Source organism: Poeciliopsis prolifica, unplaced genomic scaffold, assembly GCF_027474105.1.
Source record: "Poeciliopsis prolifica strain line A6 unplaced genomic scaffold, Auburn_PproV2 SCAFFOLD003, whole genome shotgun sequence".
Taxonomy (NCBI): Eukaryota; Metazoa; Chordata; class Actinopteri; order Cyprinodontiformes; family Poeciliidae; genus Poeciliopsis; species Poeciliopsis prolifica.
The window spans coordinates 11,973,919-11,995,721 of record NW_026562378.1 but is presented as its reverse complement, the minus strand read 5'-3'; the positions used below and the strand labels follow the sequence as shown (position 1 = coordinate 11,995,721).

General features: G+C 40.4%; 2 protein-coding genes across 3 annotated transcripts; one reads left to right on the top strand and one right to left on the bottom strand.

Annotated features, from left to right (window-relative positions):
- The first annotated feature begins 54 nt into the window (after positions 1-54).
- On the top strand, positions 55-3,401 carry LOC129358384 (vasopressin V1b receptor-like). Of its 2 annotated transcripts, XM_055027395.1 has the most exons (3): positions 55-901; positions 2,367-2,498; positions 2,737-3,401. In XM_055027395.1, the coding sequence occupies exons 1-3, from the start codon at positions 55-57 to the stop codon at positions 2,829-2,831; spliced, it is 1,074 nt and encodes a 357-aa protein (XP_054883370.1). In that variant the 3' UTR covers positions 2,832-3,401. The 2 variants fall into 2 exon arrangements, with proteins under 2 accessions (XP_054883370.1, XP_054883371.1); XM_055027396.1 differs by lacking the exon at positions 2,737-3,401 and having other exon boundaries at positions 2,353-2,489.
- An 8,362-nt stretch (positions 3,402-11,763) lies between these two features.
- On the bottom strand, positions 11,764-21,533 carry crbn (cereblon). Its single transcript, XM_055027393.1, has 11 exons — positions 21,441-21,533; positions 21,080-21,189; positions 20,501-20,703; positions 20,214-20,363; positions 18,299-18,455; positions 17,376-17,438; positions 17,187-17,271; positions 16,942-17,057; positions 16,014-16,078; positions 14,408-14,539; positions 11,764-13,094 (listed from the first exon to the last, which is right to left on the bottom strand). The coding sequence occupies exons 1-11, from the start codon at positions 21,508-21,510 to the stop codon at positions 12,911-12,913; spliced, it is 1,335 nt and encodes a 444-aa protein (XP_054883368.1). The 5' UTR covers positions 21,511-21,533; the 3' UTR covers positions 11,764-12,910.
- Between the last annotated feature and the right edge of the window lie 270 nt (positions 21,534-21,803).

Here is a 21,803-nt window from a genome sequence, read left to right as displayed (position 1 = left end):
ATATAAACACACTATTTCAATTCCAGACGCTCTGTGTCCGAGTTTAAAGTTAAAATGCGTCCGCTAAATGAGAGCGACTTCGTGGATGCGCACGACCTCCCGCGGGACGAGAGTCTGGCCCGCGTGGAGATCGCGCTGCTCGGTGCGATCTTCGTGACCGCCGCCTTCTTCAACACCGCCCTGCTGCTGCTCCTCTGGCGGCAGCGCAAGCAGATGTCCAGGATGCGCGTCTTCGTCTTCCACCTGTGCCTGGCGGACCTGGTGGTCGCGTTTTTCCAGGTGTGCCCGCAGCTCATGTGGGACATCACGGACCGGTTCGTGGGACCCGACCTGGTGTGCCGCCTGGTGAAGTACCTGCAGGTGCTGGGCATGTTTTCCTCCACCTACATGATCGTGGTGATGACGGTGGACAGATACCAGGCCATCTGCAACCCGATGGTGAAGTTTCAGCGGGCGCGCTCAAGACTGAACGTCCCCGTGTGCGTGGCGTGGGGGGTTTCTGTCGTGGGCAGCTTGCCGCAAGTTTTCATCTTCTCCCAAGTGGAGGTCGCGCCCGGTGTGTTCGACTGCTGGGCGGAGTTCATCCAGCCCTGGGGGCTGCAGACCTACATCACCTGGACAACTCTGGTCATTTTCATCCTGCCGGTTTCCACGGTTGTCGTTTGCCAGGTGCGCATCTGCAGAGCCATTCAGACCAACCTGTCCAGAAAGACCCACAGGCAGGGAGTGAGCGTCGGGGCGCCGCTGCCGGCGAGAGCCAGCGGCGCGGCCGGCATGTCCAAAGCCCGGGTGAAGACGCTGAAGATGACCGTGGTCATTGTGTTGGTGTACATCTTCTGCTGGGCTCCCTTCTTCACCGTCCAGCTGTGGTCCGCCTGGGACGCAGACGCGCCTAAAGAGAGTAAGTTACTGCAGAAATACCAAAGAACACATGCAGATTTCATCATTAAAATAACTTTAATTTAATGCAGTGATTGTTAAATGAAAAAGAGATCTAAAGTTTATATGCATATAATGCACCATATCAAACAAAAATGATTAAAAAAAAGTCAAATACATAAACAATGACATAGGACAATTATTTGATTTCATTGTGTGTTAAAAGAATTATTATTTCATTATATTTACTGAAATAGTTAACCTCTAATTGGTTAACCTGCTTGACTGGAGATCAATCTTCTCCATTGTTAGCCCCACCCAGTAACTCTGACATGACAAAACTGACCAAGTTAATATTTTTAGCACATTTACAACAACCTCAGCTGATCAAAGTGCTTCATAACAAACACAACGCCACAGGTAGAAACAGAAAATAAAATTAAGTTTAAAAAAATAAAAAAACAAAACAATTATACAATTGACAGAAAATGTCTAAAATTAATAATATGAATAAAACCAAAACCGTACTTATTTTCAGCTGCAGTGAAATAAGCTTTTCTCTTTAATCGGAGTTAAATGTCAGGGACAACAAATCCGTTTTCAGCTTAACAAATGAATCATCTTTTGTTGCAACAAAGAACTATAGAACAATAAATTAGATTCTTAAGTAAACACATATGGTTTTAATGACGAACAACAATTTATACACTCCTTTTTATGTTAAATTATTCTGTTACTTATGTTTTTTAACTTATTGTGGAATTGCAACAATTTTAACTGGTCATAAAACTTACATTCTCATTATTTGTAAGAGAATAAAGTCCAGAGTCCTGTATTTCAATGAAGACTTAATAGAGCAGGGAATTTTATATATTGTTTAGTTTGCAGCTACATTATTGATAATCCATCTAGAAAACAAACAAAAAGAATAAACAGATCTGAGGAACATATTTATGCAACAATATTAACTGGACAAGATAGTTCACATTTTCCAGTAAAGGTTACGTGCTCCTGTAACCTTTTTACATGCAGACATAAATCATTACTTTTGAAAAACACAATTTTATCAGCTGGAACTGATTTCACTTGTATATTTTAAGAAATATTGCTCAGCTGTAAGTGTGATATATTCTGCTTTTGTACTTAATTTATCCAATTGCTTCGCTGTTGATAAAATGGAAGGATAAATGATTTTACCTGTACAATCATTAGTTGTTGTTTTTTGATTGAACATGAGATACCGTTACAAATTTTTAATCATTATAAATTCTTTACATTTTTCTTTAAATTTAATTATGGATGTAAAGTTTTGGCATCTCCTTTCAGTGTCAGAGGTCATGCATCCTCTGCGGAGCGGCAGGCCTGCAAACTTTAAGCCGCACATTAATTTTCTCCTGAGCAAATTAATACAGGAAGCTACAACGCTTGTACATTTTCATGAGATTTCAGTGCAAACGCATTAAATGTTTTTAGTTCTGCTCCTGCAGATGCGATTTTCACCATCCTGATGCTAATGGCCAGCCTGAACAGCTGCGCCAATCCCTGCATCTACCTCCTGTTCTGCGGGGAGTTCCCCAAGAGGCTGGTGAAACTCCTGCGTCCGCCGCCGCTCTCTGTCGGTAAGGATCCGATGCATGAGGAAGTGAAGCTTGTCAGCGCTTTGTATACGAGCTTTAGAACTGGCTCAGAGTCAAAGGGATTGTAACGGCGTGTCATAAAGAGAGGCGGGAGGGGGGAACGTGGAGACCTGCGTGTTGAGAAGAGCTTACTCTGAGCTCTCTTTGTGTTTGACAGAGAGATGAAGACAAAATATGATTTATCTGTTGATGTTTCTAACGTTATTGCTTGTCTATGAAGCAATCATCAGGAGAGCAAATCAGGGATGGATGGCCGTGAATGAGATGTGGACAGAGTCTCCGTCAGATGTTGGCCTGAAAGGTGATTTTACTTAAACGGAGCATTTTCAACTGGATATTTCTAAAGCCTGGAAGAGAGGGGACTTTTGTGGGCTCTTATTTTTATTTTCAGTAGCACAATGTTTTATTTTGTTTCATATATACAAAGGTTTGTGGAAAGAAATATTACAGACACAACAAATTGTACCACAGATTGATACTCATTTGTTGGATCTGGGTTTCATTCTTCGATAACAAGCTGCTGGAAAAGCCAAAGAACAAAAGTCTTTGTATAAATAGTTTGATGTTTTTGTTCTGAAAAAAGTGTCCATGTTTGTTGTGATGAAGGTGAATTTTCTGACAAGGGAAGAATAAATCTATAAAGGCACCATTTATGTTTCTTTCTAAGGTCATATGAAATGATGATATTATAGGCATAAACTTGAAATGAATCGTGTGTCACTTTGTATTCCCAACGAACAATCCCAACTTATGTTACAACCATAAACTTCAATGTATTTCGTTGGGATATGTGACAGACCATAATAAATTATTATATAATTGTGAAATAGAATTTGAATAAATTGTTTTCAAAATGTTTTATTAAATAAACTGAATGGAAACTGAGGTGGCTGCATCATGGCTTTTCTTCAGCGGGAATCGGGAAGCTAGCCAGATTTGAACATTCTGTTTAAATTAAATGTTTAAAGGATCACACTAGCCACAGTTGGACTTTGTAGTTGTCTTTGTCAAACATCTGGAATCAGGGTATTATCTTCAGGCCTGCAGACTGATGAGGAATTTGAACAGGAGTAGCGCGGCTCGCCAGCAGCAAGATGAGAAATGTTTGACTTGCACCTTATATACATGCAAAGCGCATGTTGATTTATTTTCACTGCTCCAGCTGAAAACAAGTTACGTTTCAATAATGTGTCTTTTTCTCTGCATGTGATAACAAAGGAATCTGAATGTAATTTTTCAAGGTTCATTTTAAAGTAAGGACACAGAAAGTTGATCATTCTTCCTGACCAAGCTGCTTATTCACATAAGGCGTTTCAGGTTTAAGAAATAATAGTGTCAGTATTAGCAGTTAGTATTCACTTGGAGATGTTTTTTTTTTTCTCAAAACCCTGAGAAAAAGGGAAACACAATTAAAGAGTTAATATTAATAGGAGGAAAGATTCAAACATTTCCCATTTTAGAAGAGGAGAATGAGAAGCGATGTCCGTTTATTTAAGGAAAAGAGACCCAACAGTCGTGTGTCCTTACTCACTTATTTATTTACCTTTTGAGAGAGGTAAATAAAAGAAAAGTACAAGTTCAATTATTTTTAAGAACATGAGTTAGGTGCACATGTTTGATTATTGTACATTTGCAGATTATCTGCAATTTGCAAAAGATTTAACTTGTACATACAGGATCCCATATCCATCCAAGTCTCTGAATGTTCTAGGATGTCTTCTAACTGGACAGGACCAATGCCTGCTAAGGTCTGGTAAGTGGTTTTGGCTGACTGCGTCTGGTACTTTTTTCTTTAACAACATGAAAAGGGTTTGTTTGACAGAACTAGTAGGGTTGGCCAGTACTCTGAACCAGCAGTAATTCATACTGCTGGTCTTCTGACAGCGGTCCAACAAACTGAGTGAAGACCAGCGGAGAGTTGCAGATATACACATTGGGAGAGGGTTGTTTTTTTAGTTTTGTTTTTTTTAGCAATCTCTAAACAGTTTTAGATTCCATAATTATGGGTTCATAGCTGACCCAAACAGTCACCTCCAGGAGAATGCAAACTGGTTTGGATGTTCAAGAGATACCCAGCAACTTTGAAAGCTCAAACAGCTCATGTCCAGAATTATAAGAATGTATCTTATCATGGTCCAGTAAAAGTTCAGACTTAAATCCAGCTGAGAATCTGAGTCACAGATGCTCTCCATCCAGACTGACCCACCAGCGGGTAACTACAGAGCTACAGTCACAGAGAAAGGCTTTTTTAAGTATTGAAGAATAGAGGGTTGAATAGAAAAGCACGCAACACTTCTCAGATTTTCCTTTGTTTAAAAAAAAGAAACGCAAACCATTTTTTTTCTGCTTCCATGATGTTTGACGTTCGTCCTCCTGACCGCTGGTTGGCGACAAAGCGCTGCGTCTGATCTGCCAGAGAAGAAGCGATGAAGTCATTTCCAACAGGAATTCGACATGTTTTTGTTTTTTTCCTGCTTTCTAAAACAACAGCTGCCCATGTGTGCTTCACAGCTCCCTTTTCACACACTAGTTCCCCCATAAAAGCGCCCCGCTTCTCTACTATGCCTGCTTATCGTTTGCACTTTCCTTTTTGTGGGTCCGTGGTGTTTTAGCGCCTCTCGAATGGGGCAGAAACCGCGGCCCGTTTGGACCACGAACCGGGCCCGTTCCTGTTAAGAGGAGGTGAGACTTTCAGCTCTATGGGCAAAGTGAGCATAGAGACCCGGCTGCAGGTGGTGAGCCTCAGCCAGCAGGGCCTGTCTCAGGCGAAGATCGCCCGGCAGACGGGCGTCTCCAAGAGCGCCATCCAGGCTCTGCTGCAGAAGCACCGGAGGACGGGCACCGTGGAGGACCGGCGGCGCAGCGGCCGGCCGCGCAAGCTGAGCGGAGCCGACGAGCGGCACATCCGGCTCATCTGCCTGCAGAACGAGAAGATGTCCAGCAGCGACATCACCTCCGAGCTGGCGGTGACGAGCGGGACCCTGGTGGACCCGTCCACCGTCAGGAGGAGCCTGGCCAGGAACGGCCTGAGCAGGAGGCGAGGAGACAGAAGCAAAACCTGCCTGAGTGACGGCAGAGAGGAGGAGGAGGAGGAGGAAGAGGAGGAGGACCACAGAGAGGACGGTGACAGCCTGGAGAAGGAGCTTTCTGCTAAGGATTCAGAAGCAGAAATAACAGACTCTGATAAGAGCATCAAGAAGGAGAATCCGGACGCGTCGAGCTCCAGTGAATAAGCGTAGCAGCCATTTTTGTAGGCTTTCTCAGGCAATATTTGCTAAATAAAACAATTGTCAGCTGGTTGATGCAGCGGATGATGCACGGCGGCGTCATCCGCAAGTCACTTTCCGCCAAGAAACTCTGAAATGTTGAGACTAAACTCAAGAGAGTTGCTCGCAGGAAACTTGTTTGAGATTTTGAGTACAATCTCAAATCTTGAAATTAATCTCAGAAATTTTTTTTGCGGGGGAATGATGGACTTGTTTGAAAAGAATTAGACTTTTGAAAGATTGTTTTTTTTTCTCTATAAAATTTCTTAGAGTAATCTAAAAATTTGCTCCATTTTTCCTTCTAGCAATTTGCTGAGATTAACCTCTAAATTTCTGAGCTTACAATTGTTTTTTATGTACAATGGGCCTGTTATGCCGTCATAGATGATGGGACCAGTCTGGACTTAAAGGCTCACAAAATGATAAACTGTTGGAAGAGAAACCTAAACATGGTTCATATATGTAATATAAGCTAATATTTATAGACAGGATGTCAGTTTTTATGCCAAACAGTGTCAATCACACAACTACATGCACTAAACAAACAAACAAACTGTGAAGACAAAAAAAAAAAAACGAGTGCCTGGGGAAACCTGCTCAGAGATTTTTTCTTTGTCGACCCAAAACAGGGACGAATATTTCAGCAGGCTGAAGTGACCAAAAATAAAGTGAAACCAAAACATGCTTACACAGTTGCTGTTTGAACATGTCACTTATTCAGTGTTCTTGTTTGTCCAGAATAATTCATACTGCTGGTAGATTCAGATTTCATGTCGTCTTGTAATTTAAGGGCAGGTTTCTTCTGACTGGACGGAGGAATATTAATATTTGGCGTTCTGTCTCGAATCTGTGGAGATGAGAGATGATGTGCCATTATTTATGAAATTTCAAATAAGGATTGTGATTTACCAACAATTCCCTCACTGTTCTCTAATCTTGCTGACCCATCTTGTTCTCTTGTGTCTATATCAGGTGTAGAGGATATAAAATAGAGTGAAAGTCCATCCAACTCTTCACAAATAATATCAAACAGATTCTGCCAGCTGAAATGTGCTGGTCAACTGAATGCTGAGTCCAAGCAATCTTTTGCAATTTTGCGCATGTGGAAATTACCATTAAATCTGCGGTTTGATACGTTTTGCAGCTCCACCAGGAGTCTCGTAAGCTGCAAAGACTCGGAGCTCTTTACAAATATGGAAGTGGAAACATGCAAAAAGCTGGTCAGTATTTGAAAGAATCTTCTTGTTGCCACAAAGCCAATAGAGGTCTTTCCACTGACTCTTAAGAGAGTGCTATAAATCATTTAATATGCGATATATGTGTTCAAATGTAAATAAACATGAATTATTTTTTCCAAAAATTACACCCTTTGCACATTCTTTTTATTATTTTATGTGCTGCTAGACTAACTTGAAGCTGTGCACAATTATAGTGTAAGCAAACTGATTCAGGACTCAAAAATATTTTCCAAATAAAAATCTGAATAGTGTGGTGTGCATTTTGTTTGATCACTCCTCTGAGTCAACACTTTGAAGATCCGCGTTTTGCTGAGGTTACAGCTGCAAGTCGTTTAGAGTACGTCTCTATCCGTTTTGGACGTTGAACTTTTTGCCCAATCAGCTCAGCCACAGTTGATCTTGCAACATATTATCCTTTGGATTCATGTCTGAACTTTGACTAGGCTATTTTAACCCAGGATGGAAGATTAACCTCTGACCTAGCCCCAAGTTTTTTGGAGCATCTGACTGGTTTTCTTCCAAATTCCATTGTATCCATTTGTCTTCACTGTAAGCTTAGACCAGATTCCCTCCCTCGTTCAAGGAAAACTCTCCCCACAGCCTGATGCTGCCACTGCAGTTTCACAGTGAGGATGGTGTGTTCAGGGTGATGTCCAGGACTAGTTTTCCTCTGCAAACAGCTGAAAAGTTTACTTTTGATTTTATTTGACCAGAGAACATTCTTTGTTTGCTGCATTGTCTAAATTGGAACTGGGTGTCTTATCAGCTCTAACTCGGGTTTCTTTTTGCTTCTCTTTCACAAAGGAACAGATTTATGGACTGCATAAAGAAGAGTTATCCAATCGACATACTTTCCACCTGAGCTGTGATCTGTGGAGGACCTCCAGGCTTTTTATTTTCCACTTCGTCTTCTCCTGCTGCTTCTCTGATTTGTGATCTCGTTATCCAGCCAGGTTAAGTGGACGGCTGTGTATCGGTGTTGTCCGTGCTCTGTACATTTTCAAATGAGGGACTCTACAGTTTTCTGAGCTGTCCGACACTTGGAATATTTACTTATAAGACGTCCCCCCTTTAAACTTTCCCACAACTTTCTCCTGGCCTCTCTACTAATTGGGTGGCCTCTGGAGGCAGTCAATGGATGTATCCGAGTGACAAATGATGAAATCAAAAGTATGAATCCCTTCTAAACATCCCAAAACGAAGGCGGTATTTGTCGCTGTGAAGTGACAAATATTGAAAAGATCAAGAGGCATGAACATTCCTGAAAGGCACTGTGCTGTAGACTTAGCGAGCTTTTGTTTTTTGTTTTTTTGGGGTAATGTCTTTCATCAAACTTTGGCAGCACAAAGCAGCACCGTGAAGTGCAAAAATATCTCAGTAGTGTGAAGTTTCCCTGCTTAACCTCTAGGAGGTTTTGGTCGTCGATCAGCAGCACCTTCTGTAGAACCAGACGATGTCCTGCTGTGATCATCTTTGCTGCAGGCACATTGTAATTGATAGTAATGAAGCCTAATAAGAAGAAGCATCACTTAAGCGTGCAAACATGTCATGCTTACAAGGAGCAGCCCCATGTGCCGTAACATGCCCAGCTGACATCCATGATTAATGAGTGTAGCGTGCATATGGCTGCCACAGCTGTTGTCCACACTCACTGTCTTGCTTAGTGTACATCACAGCCCTGATCTGCTTTGTTCTTTCACTGCCTGGTCAGAATAAAAGCCACCACCGAACAAAAAAAGGTCACACACGCTAATATTTTGTTAGACTGGCACACATTCGCTTCTGCAACGTCTCAAGATGAATTTCCGTCCAGCCTTGTTGTGAAAGAACAACTCTTTCAACGTTTTATCCTGACGAATCTTGACATTGTTGCAATCTGCCTGTGCCAGCAAGGAAGAAAACATCCACTGATCTAATGACCTGGTAATCCAGTTTATTCAGCTGGACACAATCTTTTGGCAGGCATCAAGATGAACAGAAATGAGGGTTTAAAATATAAAACTATCTGCGTAGTGAAGGTAAATAACACCTGAATTTCATTTTTGGCATTGATTTCCTGTCAGAAATTAATTCCTCAATGATATCCTAACTACTTAATATATGTGTGGTTGTATAACTGTAGACATTACCATCAGAAACCTGACAAAAAGACATCAAATTCTAGCTGAGATAAAAAGCAATAATTCAGGAGGTGCTGTTCCTCCTGGACATGAAGAGAAGACTCAGCATCTGCTGCAGACAAAGCAAAAGAAAAAAAAATAACCAAGTTGTGTTGATGAAATGTTATATAATGCATCTCTCAAAGCGGTACAAGAAATGTTTTTCTCCAAGGGTTGTCACATTAAAATCCTCAGAGAGGCTCCACATCTCTTCTCCCTCACACAGAGACTCAGTAGATGGCGTTGAACGAGCCTGCGAATAATTTGCGTCCACATCAGACATAAAATGCAAAAGTCACGTAATGTGTAGACATGATGGCTCAGAAGTGGCAACTTCTCTTTAGATTTGTTAAAATTAGAAAGGCGCTTCCAGCTTCTTTGAAAACACTACCCCTCTACTGTGTCCCACATTTATAACACCACAGAGATACAGACCTGATGGTTCTGTAACTGTGGGGTGAGCCTGAATACTCTGGACAAACACATTAAAAGCAGCGCAAGGTCTCCGTTTGTGTCCATTTTTAGCCACTGGTGCAATAAATGATCTGGAAAAACAAGCAAAGGCCTTCTCTGGCAACTGATCTCTGCTTTTAGATTAACATAGGAGTGAAAATTAGACCAATGACTGGATGCAAAGTCTGCAAAGTAACAGGATTTAGCACCTTGCAAAAGTCTGAAATCCAAATTTTAAAGTGTTTTGTTGGGATTTTGCTTGATGGACAAACAGTGGTGCGTAATTGTGAATTGGGTTTCAAGTTTATGACTTTAAATAATCCGAATAATCCAGGTGCAGAAGCAACAGGTGTAACTTCAACCTTGAGAAGATTGTTTTCTTTTTTTTTGAAGACTTCTTTTAGCATCTTGTGGTCTGCTTTCAGCACAAGCTTCATTTGAACGTCTCCCTCTTGTAAACCATTTTCTATAGAGTTAAATGATTAATTTAAACATTTTTTTTCGAAACATGTTTAAATTCATTACCAGACTTATAAGGTATTTTAAATCTGAGTTAGGAGAACAACGAACAAACATTGTTAAAATGTCGTTATAACATTGTCTGCATGTACTCCTTACATGACATTGAGTGATTTTAGCCAGGTTAAGAGGAAATGATTGTTTTACAAGTGTGAATCAAAGGTCGAGTCAAGAGTTTTTAATATATGGTAGCCTGAAAAAGTATATTGGTCAGTCGTTCCACTAAATTTTAAGGGACATGCTTTACAAATCAAGAATTTTCAGCTGCAAATTTGTTTTTTTTGTCTTACCTGGTTTCTTACAATGAAATAAAACCACTTTACTGAAGACCCTACGTAAAGTAGTCCTGCCATATTTCTAAGTGCAGTACAAACTTTGGCTCAGTTTAGTTTTAATGCTGAAAACAAGAGGAAAGAGAGCCAACTTGGACTAAAGCTAAACCAAACATCCAGCTGATCTAAAACTTACTAAAAAGTAAAAATGAAATGTTGAAACTTTTCAAAACCTCAGTGTCCAGCAAATATCCTCACACAAGCTGTGGGCTTCTCGCTTTATTGTTCCGGTCAGATGACAAAACATGCAAACTAATTTTGAATTGTTTGTAGCTGAATGATTATGACTAAACCAGTGCTGCAAATAATCTTCTTCCTCAGCAAATTAGTGAAGGAATAAAAAAAGAAGCTTTCATTGAAAAAAGTCAACCATAAGCAAAGAAAAAAAAAAACATGTTTGTAGATGAACATTCTTAAGTTTCTATATGATCTCTCACTCTGCTCAACTGCTTTGTTTTAGTAGTGAAATGATAAAATTCCAACAATTTTCAAAAACACAAAAAGAGGATCGGGAAATAAAGGATAATCTGCAAATCAGTAGAATAACAGTCATATAATACAGCTAACGTGTTTATACAGAGAAGGACCAGGGAGTTTGCTGCAAAAACTGACGGAAAACAAACGTGAGAGAATCCAGAAACTATGAAACAATAAGCCGTGGATCTTATCGCCGGGTTGCTGTTCGTGAGCTCGTGTTCAGGACCGGCTCACAGATTTTCCAAAGCAACAAAACGAACGTCGAGCTGTTAGAATAGGCACCGAATTTTTAACATGCCGCACGTCGTGAACAAAATGAATGGATGAGGGCGAACGCTCCGTCTTAATTAGGCTCTGACCTTTATGAACAGTCCGCCCTGAGGCACTGATACATATCTGACGTTCACTTGTGCACCAGAGATAACGGCCGCCTCCTGAAGCGCAACCACCAGACGAGACAAACAGCCTCTGCTGAATGCAAATCCAGCAGATTTGATCAAGTATGAAAAGGAATAAATCATCATCATCATCTCTAATATTACCCTTTGGTTTTTGTTTGGATAAACAATAAAACATGGCTGTGATAATTACCTGCACGGTTCCTCCACACATCAGCAAGAATGTTAAAATTAATCCTGAAAAAACAAAACAAAACAAAACAACTCTTGCATACAAAAATACATCAGATTTAACGTTTCAAAAATAGTCTGTTACCACAGATCTTTACGTACATGAATGCATCTTAATGTAGTTTATTTCATAGAATTGAATTCAGAAGGTGAAACTCCTTTTCTTTGCACTAATATATTTAAAGTGTTTATTTCTTTTCATTTTGATGGTTGTGACTTTCAGTTTAAGAAAATAATAATCAGAAAACGTAAATATTACATACAGTCAAGGAAAAAAAAAAGAAAACAGATATCTTATGGTCACTACATAGATTTCCACAATCATAGAGAATAAAAAAACAGTGTCTGACTGATCATATCGCAATGTATCCAAGCCTCTCAATGGAAAGTTAGGTGGAAGGAAGAACTGTGAAAAAGTGCACAAATCAACTGGAATTTACTCTTTGTACTGAACCATAGGCAACATCAGAAATGTCTTATCTGCTCAAAAAAAAGGATATGTGTAACCGAGTCATTACTTCTCCCCCAGCCAACCCGAGCCTCCAGCAGATCCAGGACCTCCGCATTATGGTGCACTAATTCAGTAATTCATACAAAAGGAGCCCTGACTTTTCACTGCAGTGACATTTCTGCATTAAAAATCAATTTCCACCACACTTTAATTTTCTGAAGAACTTAGTGTTGTAATAGCTGCTAATTAAATCCATCAACATTTACAGAAATAAACACTTGAAATATAACGCAGTGTGTAATGAATAATAAGTGAATGACTGAAACAGATTCACTGTTCAAATATATTGTAATTCACTGAGCCGAACCTCGCTGCTCTATGACAGATAAAACATCTCAGACGCACAGCTGAAATTACGACAAGTTCACTAAACAAAGTGGCTGCTATCGCGGTGCCAGCTGCATGGAGACGAGACTCTGCAATGCAGGAAGGGAACAGCAGAGATCGTAAAGCATGAAGCGACCGTTTTGTGTTTATTTGTGTGTGTGGGTGAGTGAACCTTCAGCCATATTGCTTCGTACAGAGAGAAAACAGCTTGATGTGCAGCTGCTGCATGCAGGGATGTTGAACAAGTTCCCAGTCTGTTCAGGCAGTCGCTCTTCGTCTCCCTCTCATGACTCCATCCAGCCTCCTGAAATCGACCCTGAAAAGTGCCGTTCAACGACCCCCCCCTTCTACTGCGATGGGTTTTCTGCTGTTACGATGCACTGACGACTATTAAGTTACAAAGTATTTGCAGTTTGACACTGACAGGAGAGCGGAGCGAAGGGAGGCGATTTTTGAAGAGGAGGAGGAACGGATGGTCTGAAGTCACAAGGAGAAGAGGCGAGACCCTTTGTCGTCGTCCTCGTCCTGCCCCTCCGGGATGCGGGGCAGCATGGCCGAGCGGGTCAAACCCCAAAAGCGAGGTGGAGACAAGTCCTTCTTGGTGGCTGTGAACTTCCAGCCCATGTGAGAGCCGCAGGTCCGGCACTGAGCGATGGTCCAGGCGTACCTGAGAGGAAAGAGAAGTTAAACAATAAATGGTCATTTGTGTGTTGTGTAATGTTCCTAGAAATCTTTTTCATTTTAAAAATATATCCTTTTCCAAAGTGATTTCAGTTGTAAATATTCTCATATATGTACAAAAACTCACAAGACAATTGAATGAGAAATAAAATTTGAAAATACATGTTTGTTATTGTTCTTCCATCTTTATCCAGTCCTGGAATCAGAATTAAACATGAAGCATCAGATTATCTTAGTGGTCAAAAGGAAAACACACCTGAGAAGCTAAAAGTCGATCAAAAAAATTTTTTTAAAGATATTCTGCATAAAAAGCAGGTGGCTCAGTCCAGATCTGAGGTCCTTACACTAAGAAGCTTCCAGTACGTTGCATTAACGCTCCCAACAAGACTAAAACTATTTTTATTTGATGTCGCATACGCTTCACCTTGTTGTTTTTTTTTTGTTTTTTACTTTATTTTAAAATCTGTGTAATCTAAATATGTTTCAGTTTGTTTTATCTTAATGTATGTTGCTGTTAACTTCAACAGATAAGCACTTTTAGTTGCTTTTGCTCATAAGGTGCAAAGGAAATAAGGTTAAAATACCATAATAAGAACATAATTTCACAAGAAAGCTTGTCTTTACTCTAATCCCACTGACTCAAATCGCCTCAAGAGCCTGTGTCCATTTTTAGAAATCTTCACTGAGTTTCTGTTTGGTCATGTACACCTTTCTTTTAGTTTTACACACCACTAAAGGAGAGGGAGTGTTATTTTGACTCCTCAAAGTCTCAGTCAGGATGTTTTGGTTCTAAGCTCATTACAAAAGATATGTGCAGCTCTGTGTGAATAAATCCCAGTCCAAAATCTAAATCATTGGGTCTAACTCATTTAACTTTTAAAAGTACACTCAGCAGAGTTCATCTAGAGTGAAAATGAATTATTCAATAATTCAATCACACTAGCAAAGGACAAACTCAATGTCTCCATGTCTTTTAATTCCCAAACTCCCTACTGAGACCTGCTCAAAAAATGCACTTAATTCTGAGCAGACCAACAAATGCAGATCATCTCGAAGAAATGGTGAAGAAAAAGAGAGCAAGAGTGACTCTGCTCTGCTGCCTTTACACAGACAAGGCAGGGTTGTTATATTTTTAAAGTAAATCAAAAACATTTTGCTCCTCTGCAGCAGCACATTTGATCCATTTACAACTCCGTGAAGGTTTTACAGTTTATGCAGCGCCTCCACCTCCCCAAGAGCTGAAGCTCCATCTTTGTGTTTGTCGCAGAAGAAGAAGCTACTGAACACAGTGAGATTTACCCTGGAAACCAGCTGTGCAGAGTGGAGGGCCTGCCGACCAGGTTCAGGTTGCTGGCTTTGTAGACAGTCAGCGTCTCATGAACGTAGCCGTGAGGGTTGACGTATGCCGCCATGGGGCCGTACAACGACAAGCTGGTGGAGGAGAAGCAGGCAACAAGTCATTGGCTGAGAAACTCACTGAAGACTTGAAAAATAATGAAACTGAAATATAAGCGTTAATTCTGCTGTGTCTGAGTGCAGCAGACTGCATGGCTGCTTTCAGTCACATGTTGTAAACTATCATGCATTCAAACTTAAACTGGGCTTTCCTTTTTAAGTCCAGTTATGATTAAGTAACAGGCTTTAAAGGTCAAAAGCATTATATAATGCCTATGATTTTGTTAACATATTTTGTTAACAAAATCCTAATTTGTTGTGTTAATTCAAAAATAAGACAATAAAACTAGAAACATTTTCAGTGCTGCAAATATATAATTTCAGATACTTTGATGCGACTTTTTGGATCAAATATGAGACGTTCAAGCTTTTTCTTTTCCTCTTTTTTTTCAGAAACATCACTGCTGTCAAGATTTTCCAAGAAAACATAATTACGTCATATGTAATTATGTTTTTCTTAGAGTCCTAATTGAAAAGGCATCAGCAGGATACAGTTATTATTTCTGAATGCATCACAGATCTCGCAGCACACATAATCGCTGGTTAACTCTGATAATCTTGGTAACTAAACCACACTTTTGTCTGGAAAAATATCCATCGTGGCTCTGGACAATTTCCCGCGTCTTCAGCGTCTTTGTGTTTTGCTGCTGAACAAAGAGGCGACCCAAAACACATCACAGGCGGCTGGAAAATGACATTAAATAACAGAGACTGTCGGTGTGGAGGCGCCATGTTTACTCATGAATCTATACAACTTCCAGGCAGACGAGCCTCAACCACAATGTGTTTGTAATGGCAGTAATTACAGAGGACAAAAGGTTTGCTTTATTCTGCTTTTTTTTATACTTTTTGTGTGAATAAATGTACAAATCGAAGTACATTTGCACTTTTTAAGAGCCTTGTAAGATCATCTAGACCTCAAACTTTTGCACATTTTGTAAAACAACAAAACATAGAAGAATTTTAAGTGATATATTGATAACGGCTTAATAATACAAAGTTACTGTTAGCTGCTCTTCACATCCAAAGCCTCTTCGTCTGGCCGGTCAGCTTGACTGGATGAACATTTTTTGGTAAATCTGCCTTTGTTCTGGACTTTTTAGTGTCTGAGATTTTCAAAGGAAAACTTCTGATTTCAAAGACATTATTGTGACACTGAGAAATAGAAATCATTGTCAAACTGACCTAAGACAAGAAAAGTTTAGTCTGATTTTAACTTCAGACAACAAGAATTAAAGGCGTATGTGTCTTTTTATTCAGTGTGTGTAAACCTCTGGTTTCAACTGTATTCATTTCATTCAAAGCACTAGAACTGTTTTATTTAACATCTTATTTCAGTCTCTTGACTCCTTTATGGAGATGGGGTTGCATTTCGGGCCTTATTTTTATGGATTTCTCTTATAATTTTGATATTTAAATTGAAAGAAGTCACAGCAAAATAAATCCTCACCTGAAGATCTCGTTCTTTGTTGTAATTTCTGTGTCTTGACACTGCTTACAGCACAACGACGTACACTGAAGAGGAGACATAATACCAAGTTAACAGGCAATACGCGTCAAACGTTACCTCTGATGAAGATTGATCGATGGCCGATGAACAAAGCTGTAAAATTCATCTTAAACCTCCAGCCTTCAAGAAGAGAAACTCAGGTGAAAGCAAGTTTTTACATAAACCTGAACACATCCACCTTACAATTAAACAGAGTTGCCCTCTATTTAGAATATGTTGAAAGTGTTACTTTACCTTTTTTATGTTTCAAAAAGAGGATATGACCCTATTGGTGTTGTATCAAGTCAATGATAAACCTTTGCTATGACAGGCCATAATAACCTTAGCCGCCATTAGCGAATAATATCTACTTAGAATCATCACTTGATCAGGACAGGAATGTGTAAATGTGGAGGCGACTGAATTGATGAGAAGTAACTTTGCTACAAAATGTTCTGCAGAGCTGATAAATTACTGAAGTGAATCATGCAGAACATTTGAATGTTTGTACCAACATGGAGGAACCAATAGACATTCCTGTCCTAACTCGCTCTGACACGAATACGGGGCTTAAACATACAGAATAACCAGGATGACAAAGACCAGACTGCATTGTAATGTGTAACGTAATCACGTGAAGAAAGGCTGGGGTGACTTACTCAGAAACAAGCAGTGTGTTCACCTTTCACCCCAAACACAAAAAGCATCCCTCTGCCATATTTTCCAGCTGTTAAAATCAACTCAAGCAACATTTACTTTTCTTTCATAGTAGATCAACTCTGGAATGAATTTTTGTAGCAACAAAATGTCTGCCGGCTGAATCCGCCCCTGGAACTGGATCCCATCATGAGGAAAATGATGTCGCAGCAGAGGGACATCATTTGCTTACCCGGTCCATGATGTCCAGCTCGCAGCGGAGTCTCTGGATGGCGCTGCCGATCTTGAGCAGCTGGAGTCGCAGAGCGTCGTCTATGGGGAGACAGGCCGCCACCCTGTAGGAGAAGTCTGACACAAACCAGACAGAAGCAGAGGAGATGGATGAAATAAACAGGAGAGAGCCAAGCGAGCACCAACAGGAGCCAAACACGCACGGACGTGCATGATCGATGAGCGGCGAACCGGAGAGTGGCTGACCTACGGCGTTTGTTGGGAGCGAGTCATCCTTCAGGTTCTCGTCCCATTCGTGGAGCTGCTTCTTCACTCTGTTCATGAGCGACTCCTGCGAGGTTGAGACACGGGAACAAAGGCTCACATTCAGTCCTGTGAGATGTTCTGTAGTGAATAATGGGCTAAAGTGTTGTACAAGTGGACTGCAGCACTCACAGAGTCGTAGAGAGAGTAGACCCAGGGAGGCCATGGAGTCAGGCTGGCACAGTGAAACTTCCTCTGTAAACACAATATTTCGCAACACTGTTGAACAGATGTTTAAAATTTCTTTTACATGTAAAAAAAAAAAAAAAAATCTGAAAAGTGTCGTTTGCTTTTAGGGCTGGACAATAAGCAAATAACAATACGACATGTTAACAACAGACATGTTATCATTGACAAAAGATAATACGTCCGATAGGATGCTCAGTAATTTCACCGAGCTCTGAGCCAGAACCGCACAGCATTCTGGGGAATGTAGGCAGAGGGGAGACTTTAGCTGCTCAGCTTCTCACGGCTGGTTTGACAAAGTTAGTGGCATCTTCTCACTGACTCACTCATTGTTTGGTTACCTAGCAACAACCTGCCCAGTAACTCGTGGTTACCTAGCAACTACCTGCCCAGTCACTCGTGGTTGCCTAGCAACAACTTGTTGAGTACACAGCAGCAGTTTAAGGTTTTACCATCGTGCCTCATAACTGCTTAAAAAAAACAAAAAAAACAATGTGGAGTAAAAACTGTGGCGAAAACAGGAGAGTTCACATCACTTCTTCTGAAATATGAAATATCTGAAGTCGCCAGTATTTCAGATATTAAAAAAAAAAAAACTAATCAATAGTTATTGATATCAACTTATATTGTGACATGTTTTTCAGCCACATCATCCACTTCAAAGTGTTTTTCTGTTTAGTCGCCCTTTACTCTGCATTAACACAGGTATATACTGGAACTGGTGTATTACTGTATACTGTGCTCCCTCAACTCCAGTTATTCTGTTATCCAAACTATGACTCTTTCAGTCTGAGAGTTAAATTTAACTCTCCTGGCTGTGGTACGAAGTGAGGCGTACATATTTATCTGTTCGTGGAGAAGAGTCTGACCTGCTGGCTCAACCAGCGCTGGGCCTGTTTACAGCTCTGAGCTCTGAGTTTGGAGGAGGGGGACGTGTGGAGCCTTGAAAGGGGCGACAGCTGCACAGCAGAGAGCGGGTCTGGAAGGATCCGTTCGGGCAGGATCTGCACTTTGGCCTGTCTGATTCTGAGAGACACAGAAGGGAGGTGATGAATCGCAGCACAAACATATGATGTCTTGAGTAAATGTTAGGAAGTGTATGACAGGAAGTATGTAAAAAGTGAAAGCTTCTGCAAGAAGGAAGCCAGCAAAGAGCAATAAAACTTACATAACTGTTGCAAAATAAATTTAATACAGATTAAACAAATGTTTCTTCTCAGGAGGAGAACTTAAAGCACAAGATAAAAAGGTTAATTAAAGTGAGCAATAGTTTAAGTGCCCTAATTTCTGGAGATATCGCTACAATAGGATCTCATAATAAGATTATGGCCAACAATTGATATGTATTATATAATCGTAAGTAAAAAGATGGAGATGTGCCTTAATAAGAGCTTGCTTATATGGAAAGAAAATCTCAATGATTTCCTGGGCAGAGGAGGATGGTAGTTAAAATGATGTATTTCATGGGTCCAGCAGTGACGTAAAAAGCCTTAATTCAGAAACACTTCCTTCATTCATAAACAAACAGCCCTTCATTACAAACTGGGACAACAGAAAATATGTTAATGACATAAAAAGTACAATATATTCATGTTTTATCAACCAACTATGTGTTTATTTACCCAAGTTAAAAGGATTAAAGATAAAGCCTTGAAAAAGGAAAATATGTTATTAACGCAAGACATATTGTATCTTCTTCAAGATCTCCATTATGTCGTTCAAAGCAAACTAATAAATTACTGAAAAAAACACAAAACTTTTCACAAAATTTTGTCCAACTACAATCAACAGGAACAGCAAATAATTTGGTTAAAGCTTGACCAAATTGATCAAGTCACATAAAAAGAGAGTAAATAAGCTAGTCAGCCTTAACTTCAGGAAGCTGCTCTCCATTACATAAAATTTAAAAAAATCAGCAGAAGAAAGACATGAGTTTATTGAAGGCACCATGGTGTGTGTGTGTGTGTGTGTGTGTGTGTGTAGGTGTGTGTGTGCGTGCGTGTGTGTGTAGGTGTGTGTGTGTCAAAAAATGAGAAAGAAATTTTTCTCATGTCCAAGTCAGAATTTAAGCCTCTTAATTACAGTCCAAGTCAAATTTTTTGAAGAACAAAAGAGGCAGTGCTTTTATTTTGATAAGCCAAAAGTGTTTTTGTCACACAGTTAGCTGAACAGCAAGCTAATGAGATGCTGGAAGCCATTTAAGTTTATGTTGTCCAGAAATTTCGCAGTTATTAAAATACTGTGTTCAGATGGAGAGATATCTGTGTGCTCAAAGAAACCTTCAACAACCCACAATCCATGAACAATAAGGGAAGTAAATTATCTGCCTCTTTTACTGCAAAACATGCATTAAAGCATATATTTATTAAAGTGTGTGCAAGTCTGTTTTGAGAGCAGTAAAACATTACTGCTCTATCTGCACTCCTACAGAATTTCCTCATGTTGGATTTAATATGTTGGGGTTAGATTGCCCTCTAGCTGTGAACTTCTAGAGTCAAATAAATCAAGATTCAGAAAAGTTAAAACCTATATTGTTTTCTTATTGAGGTAATAGCTTTAAGGTGATTAATATTAAGTTTCATGCTGGATTTAGGGTTTCAGTGTCTACTCAGGGACTTCTTAGCCTTCTTAATCTCAGTAATCTGATAACTCCTGGATGAACATTTACAACCTGTCCATGAATACACAAAGTAGATTCTGTTGTCTCTACTGAGGTGAGAAGTGAAAAGAAGTATTCAGTCCCAGACCTTTGCTTTCTCACTTCCTGGGACCAAATAAACGTACCCGTCTGCTTGAGTTCTGATCTCATGGACCTTAAATCTCTGCCTGCCAACAGCTTTCACTTTCACAGTTTCGATGCCGTACTCCTGCTCCTCTCGGTATGCATATATTTCAGCCGTTGTTCCAAACTCCGCCGCCGGCTCGCTCGCATCACTGCAAACACATGCAGAAGCTCTGAAGCACTGGTGGCATAGAACAACTTAAAAGATTACAGCAACATCTACAAAGACACAGCTCCTCTGACAAAGACAAAACATGGGTGTCAGGAATGTTGTATTTTTGTGTTGTACCTGTGCGCCAGCACGGCAAAGGTTCTGTCTTTCTGGATGACGCTGCGCATCATGCTGACCTCCTGCGGCCTGAAGAGCTGCAGGGGCAGCGTCTGACCCGGTACCAGCATCACGGTTGTGTGAGGGAGCACAGGGATGGTCTGGCAGCTGTCATCATCATGCACCGTGCGGCCGTGAAACTCCTCCATGTCTGAACCCAGGTACTGTAATCAAAACAACAAAGGTATTGTTAAAAAAAAAACAAGACAACAGATGAATGAATACAATGTAGGTGGAAAAGCAAAAACTAGCCAGATTAAGCAGATTAATATTGTGAAATGTTGGTTGTAGAAAGAAAGAAAGTCCATCGTGGACAAATATAATGATTCCTCAACCATAAAACTTTCCTCAGATTTTCAGATATCTTAAGCTGAAAAGCTTAAGGTATCTGATAACAGGGTTGCTATTTTGGATATTTAAGATCTCAATTCAGGGAAGCATTAATGCTGATTTGTTACTACTGATATAAATACAGTCATTGTAGGAAAGACCAGCGATTTGTTCACATTTTATAAAACGTTGTCATAACAGATTGCTCACAGCATGAGACGTGGGAAGACTGGGGTCAAAGGTGATGGTGCTGGGTTTTTCCGCCTCGTCACTGTCTCGGTCCTCAGTCTCCATATCATTTTCCTCTTCTTCCTCATTGTCTGTCGCGGCACAAGTCAGTGAAGACACAGAGAGACGGGTTAGTGCTCCTTCCGCATCCCAACACCACAGCGGCTCAAAACTCTAGCTGGACCCAAACGGGCTGCTTTACAAATGTCAACAGAGACAGAAAGCGAAAGCTAAAATGGACCAGAGCGGCCTTTGTTGCGGCTATCTGCGCGGCTTGTCAGGAGGAGGACACGGACTGTCCCCTGCTGACCCCGTGAGACATGTCTCTGCCGCTGCCTGTTACCTGGTAACAGCTGCAGATGGTTCCCCATGTTGTTGTTAACGTTGTCTCCTCCGCCTCCCTCGTCAGCCATATCTCTGTGTTTACAAAGCCAGTTCTTCTTCTATGGCGTCTTCTATGTGCTGGGCCCAGGTGAAGGCAAGAGCGCCATCTGGTGACCAGGCGGTTTGAACATTTTTTTTCTTTTAAATTAAAAAAATATATATATTTTTTTATCTTTGGGTTACAAAAGTCAAAAAATACATTTAAAAAAAATCAGAAACAATAGGACATTTTTAAGTTAGAAATTTGCTGTAGTGTACTTGAGAAAACACTTCTGACCCACACCTACAGGTAATGTCATCCCAAAACTGACTGGAAAATTCA

Coding starts and splice junctions, on each gene's coding strand:
- LOC129358384 (XM_055027395.1), top strand. CDS start 55: ATGCGTCCGCTAAATGAGAGCGACTTCGTGGATGCGCACGACCTCCCG. Junction 902..2,366: donor CGCAGACGCGCCTAAAGAGA/GTAAGTTACTGC, acceptor CTGCTCCTGCAG/ATGCGATTTTCACCATCCTG. Junction 2,499..2,736: donor TCCGCCGCCGCTCTCTGTCG/GTAAGGATCCGA, acceptor TTGTCTATGAAG/CAATCATCAGGAGAGCAAAT.
- crbn (XM_055027393.1), bottom strand. CDS start 21,510: ATGGCTGACGAGGGAGGCGGAGGAGACAACGTTAACAACAACATGGGG. Junction 18,456..20,213: donor ATCAGAACTCAAGCAGACGG/GTACGTTTATTT, acceptor TGTGTCTCTCAG/AATCAGACAGGCCAAAGTGC. Junction 16,079..16,941: donor AGCTGGACATCATGGACCGG/GTAAGCAAATGA, acceptor TCTCCTCTTCAG/TGTACGTCGTTGTGCTGTAA.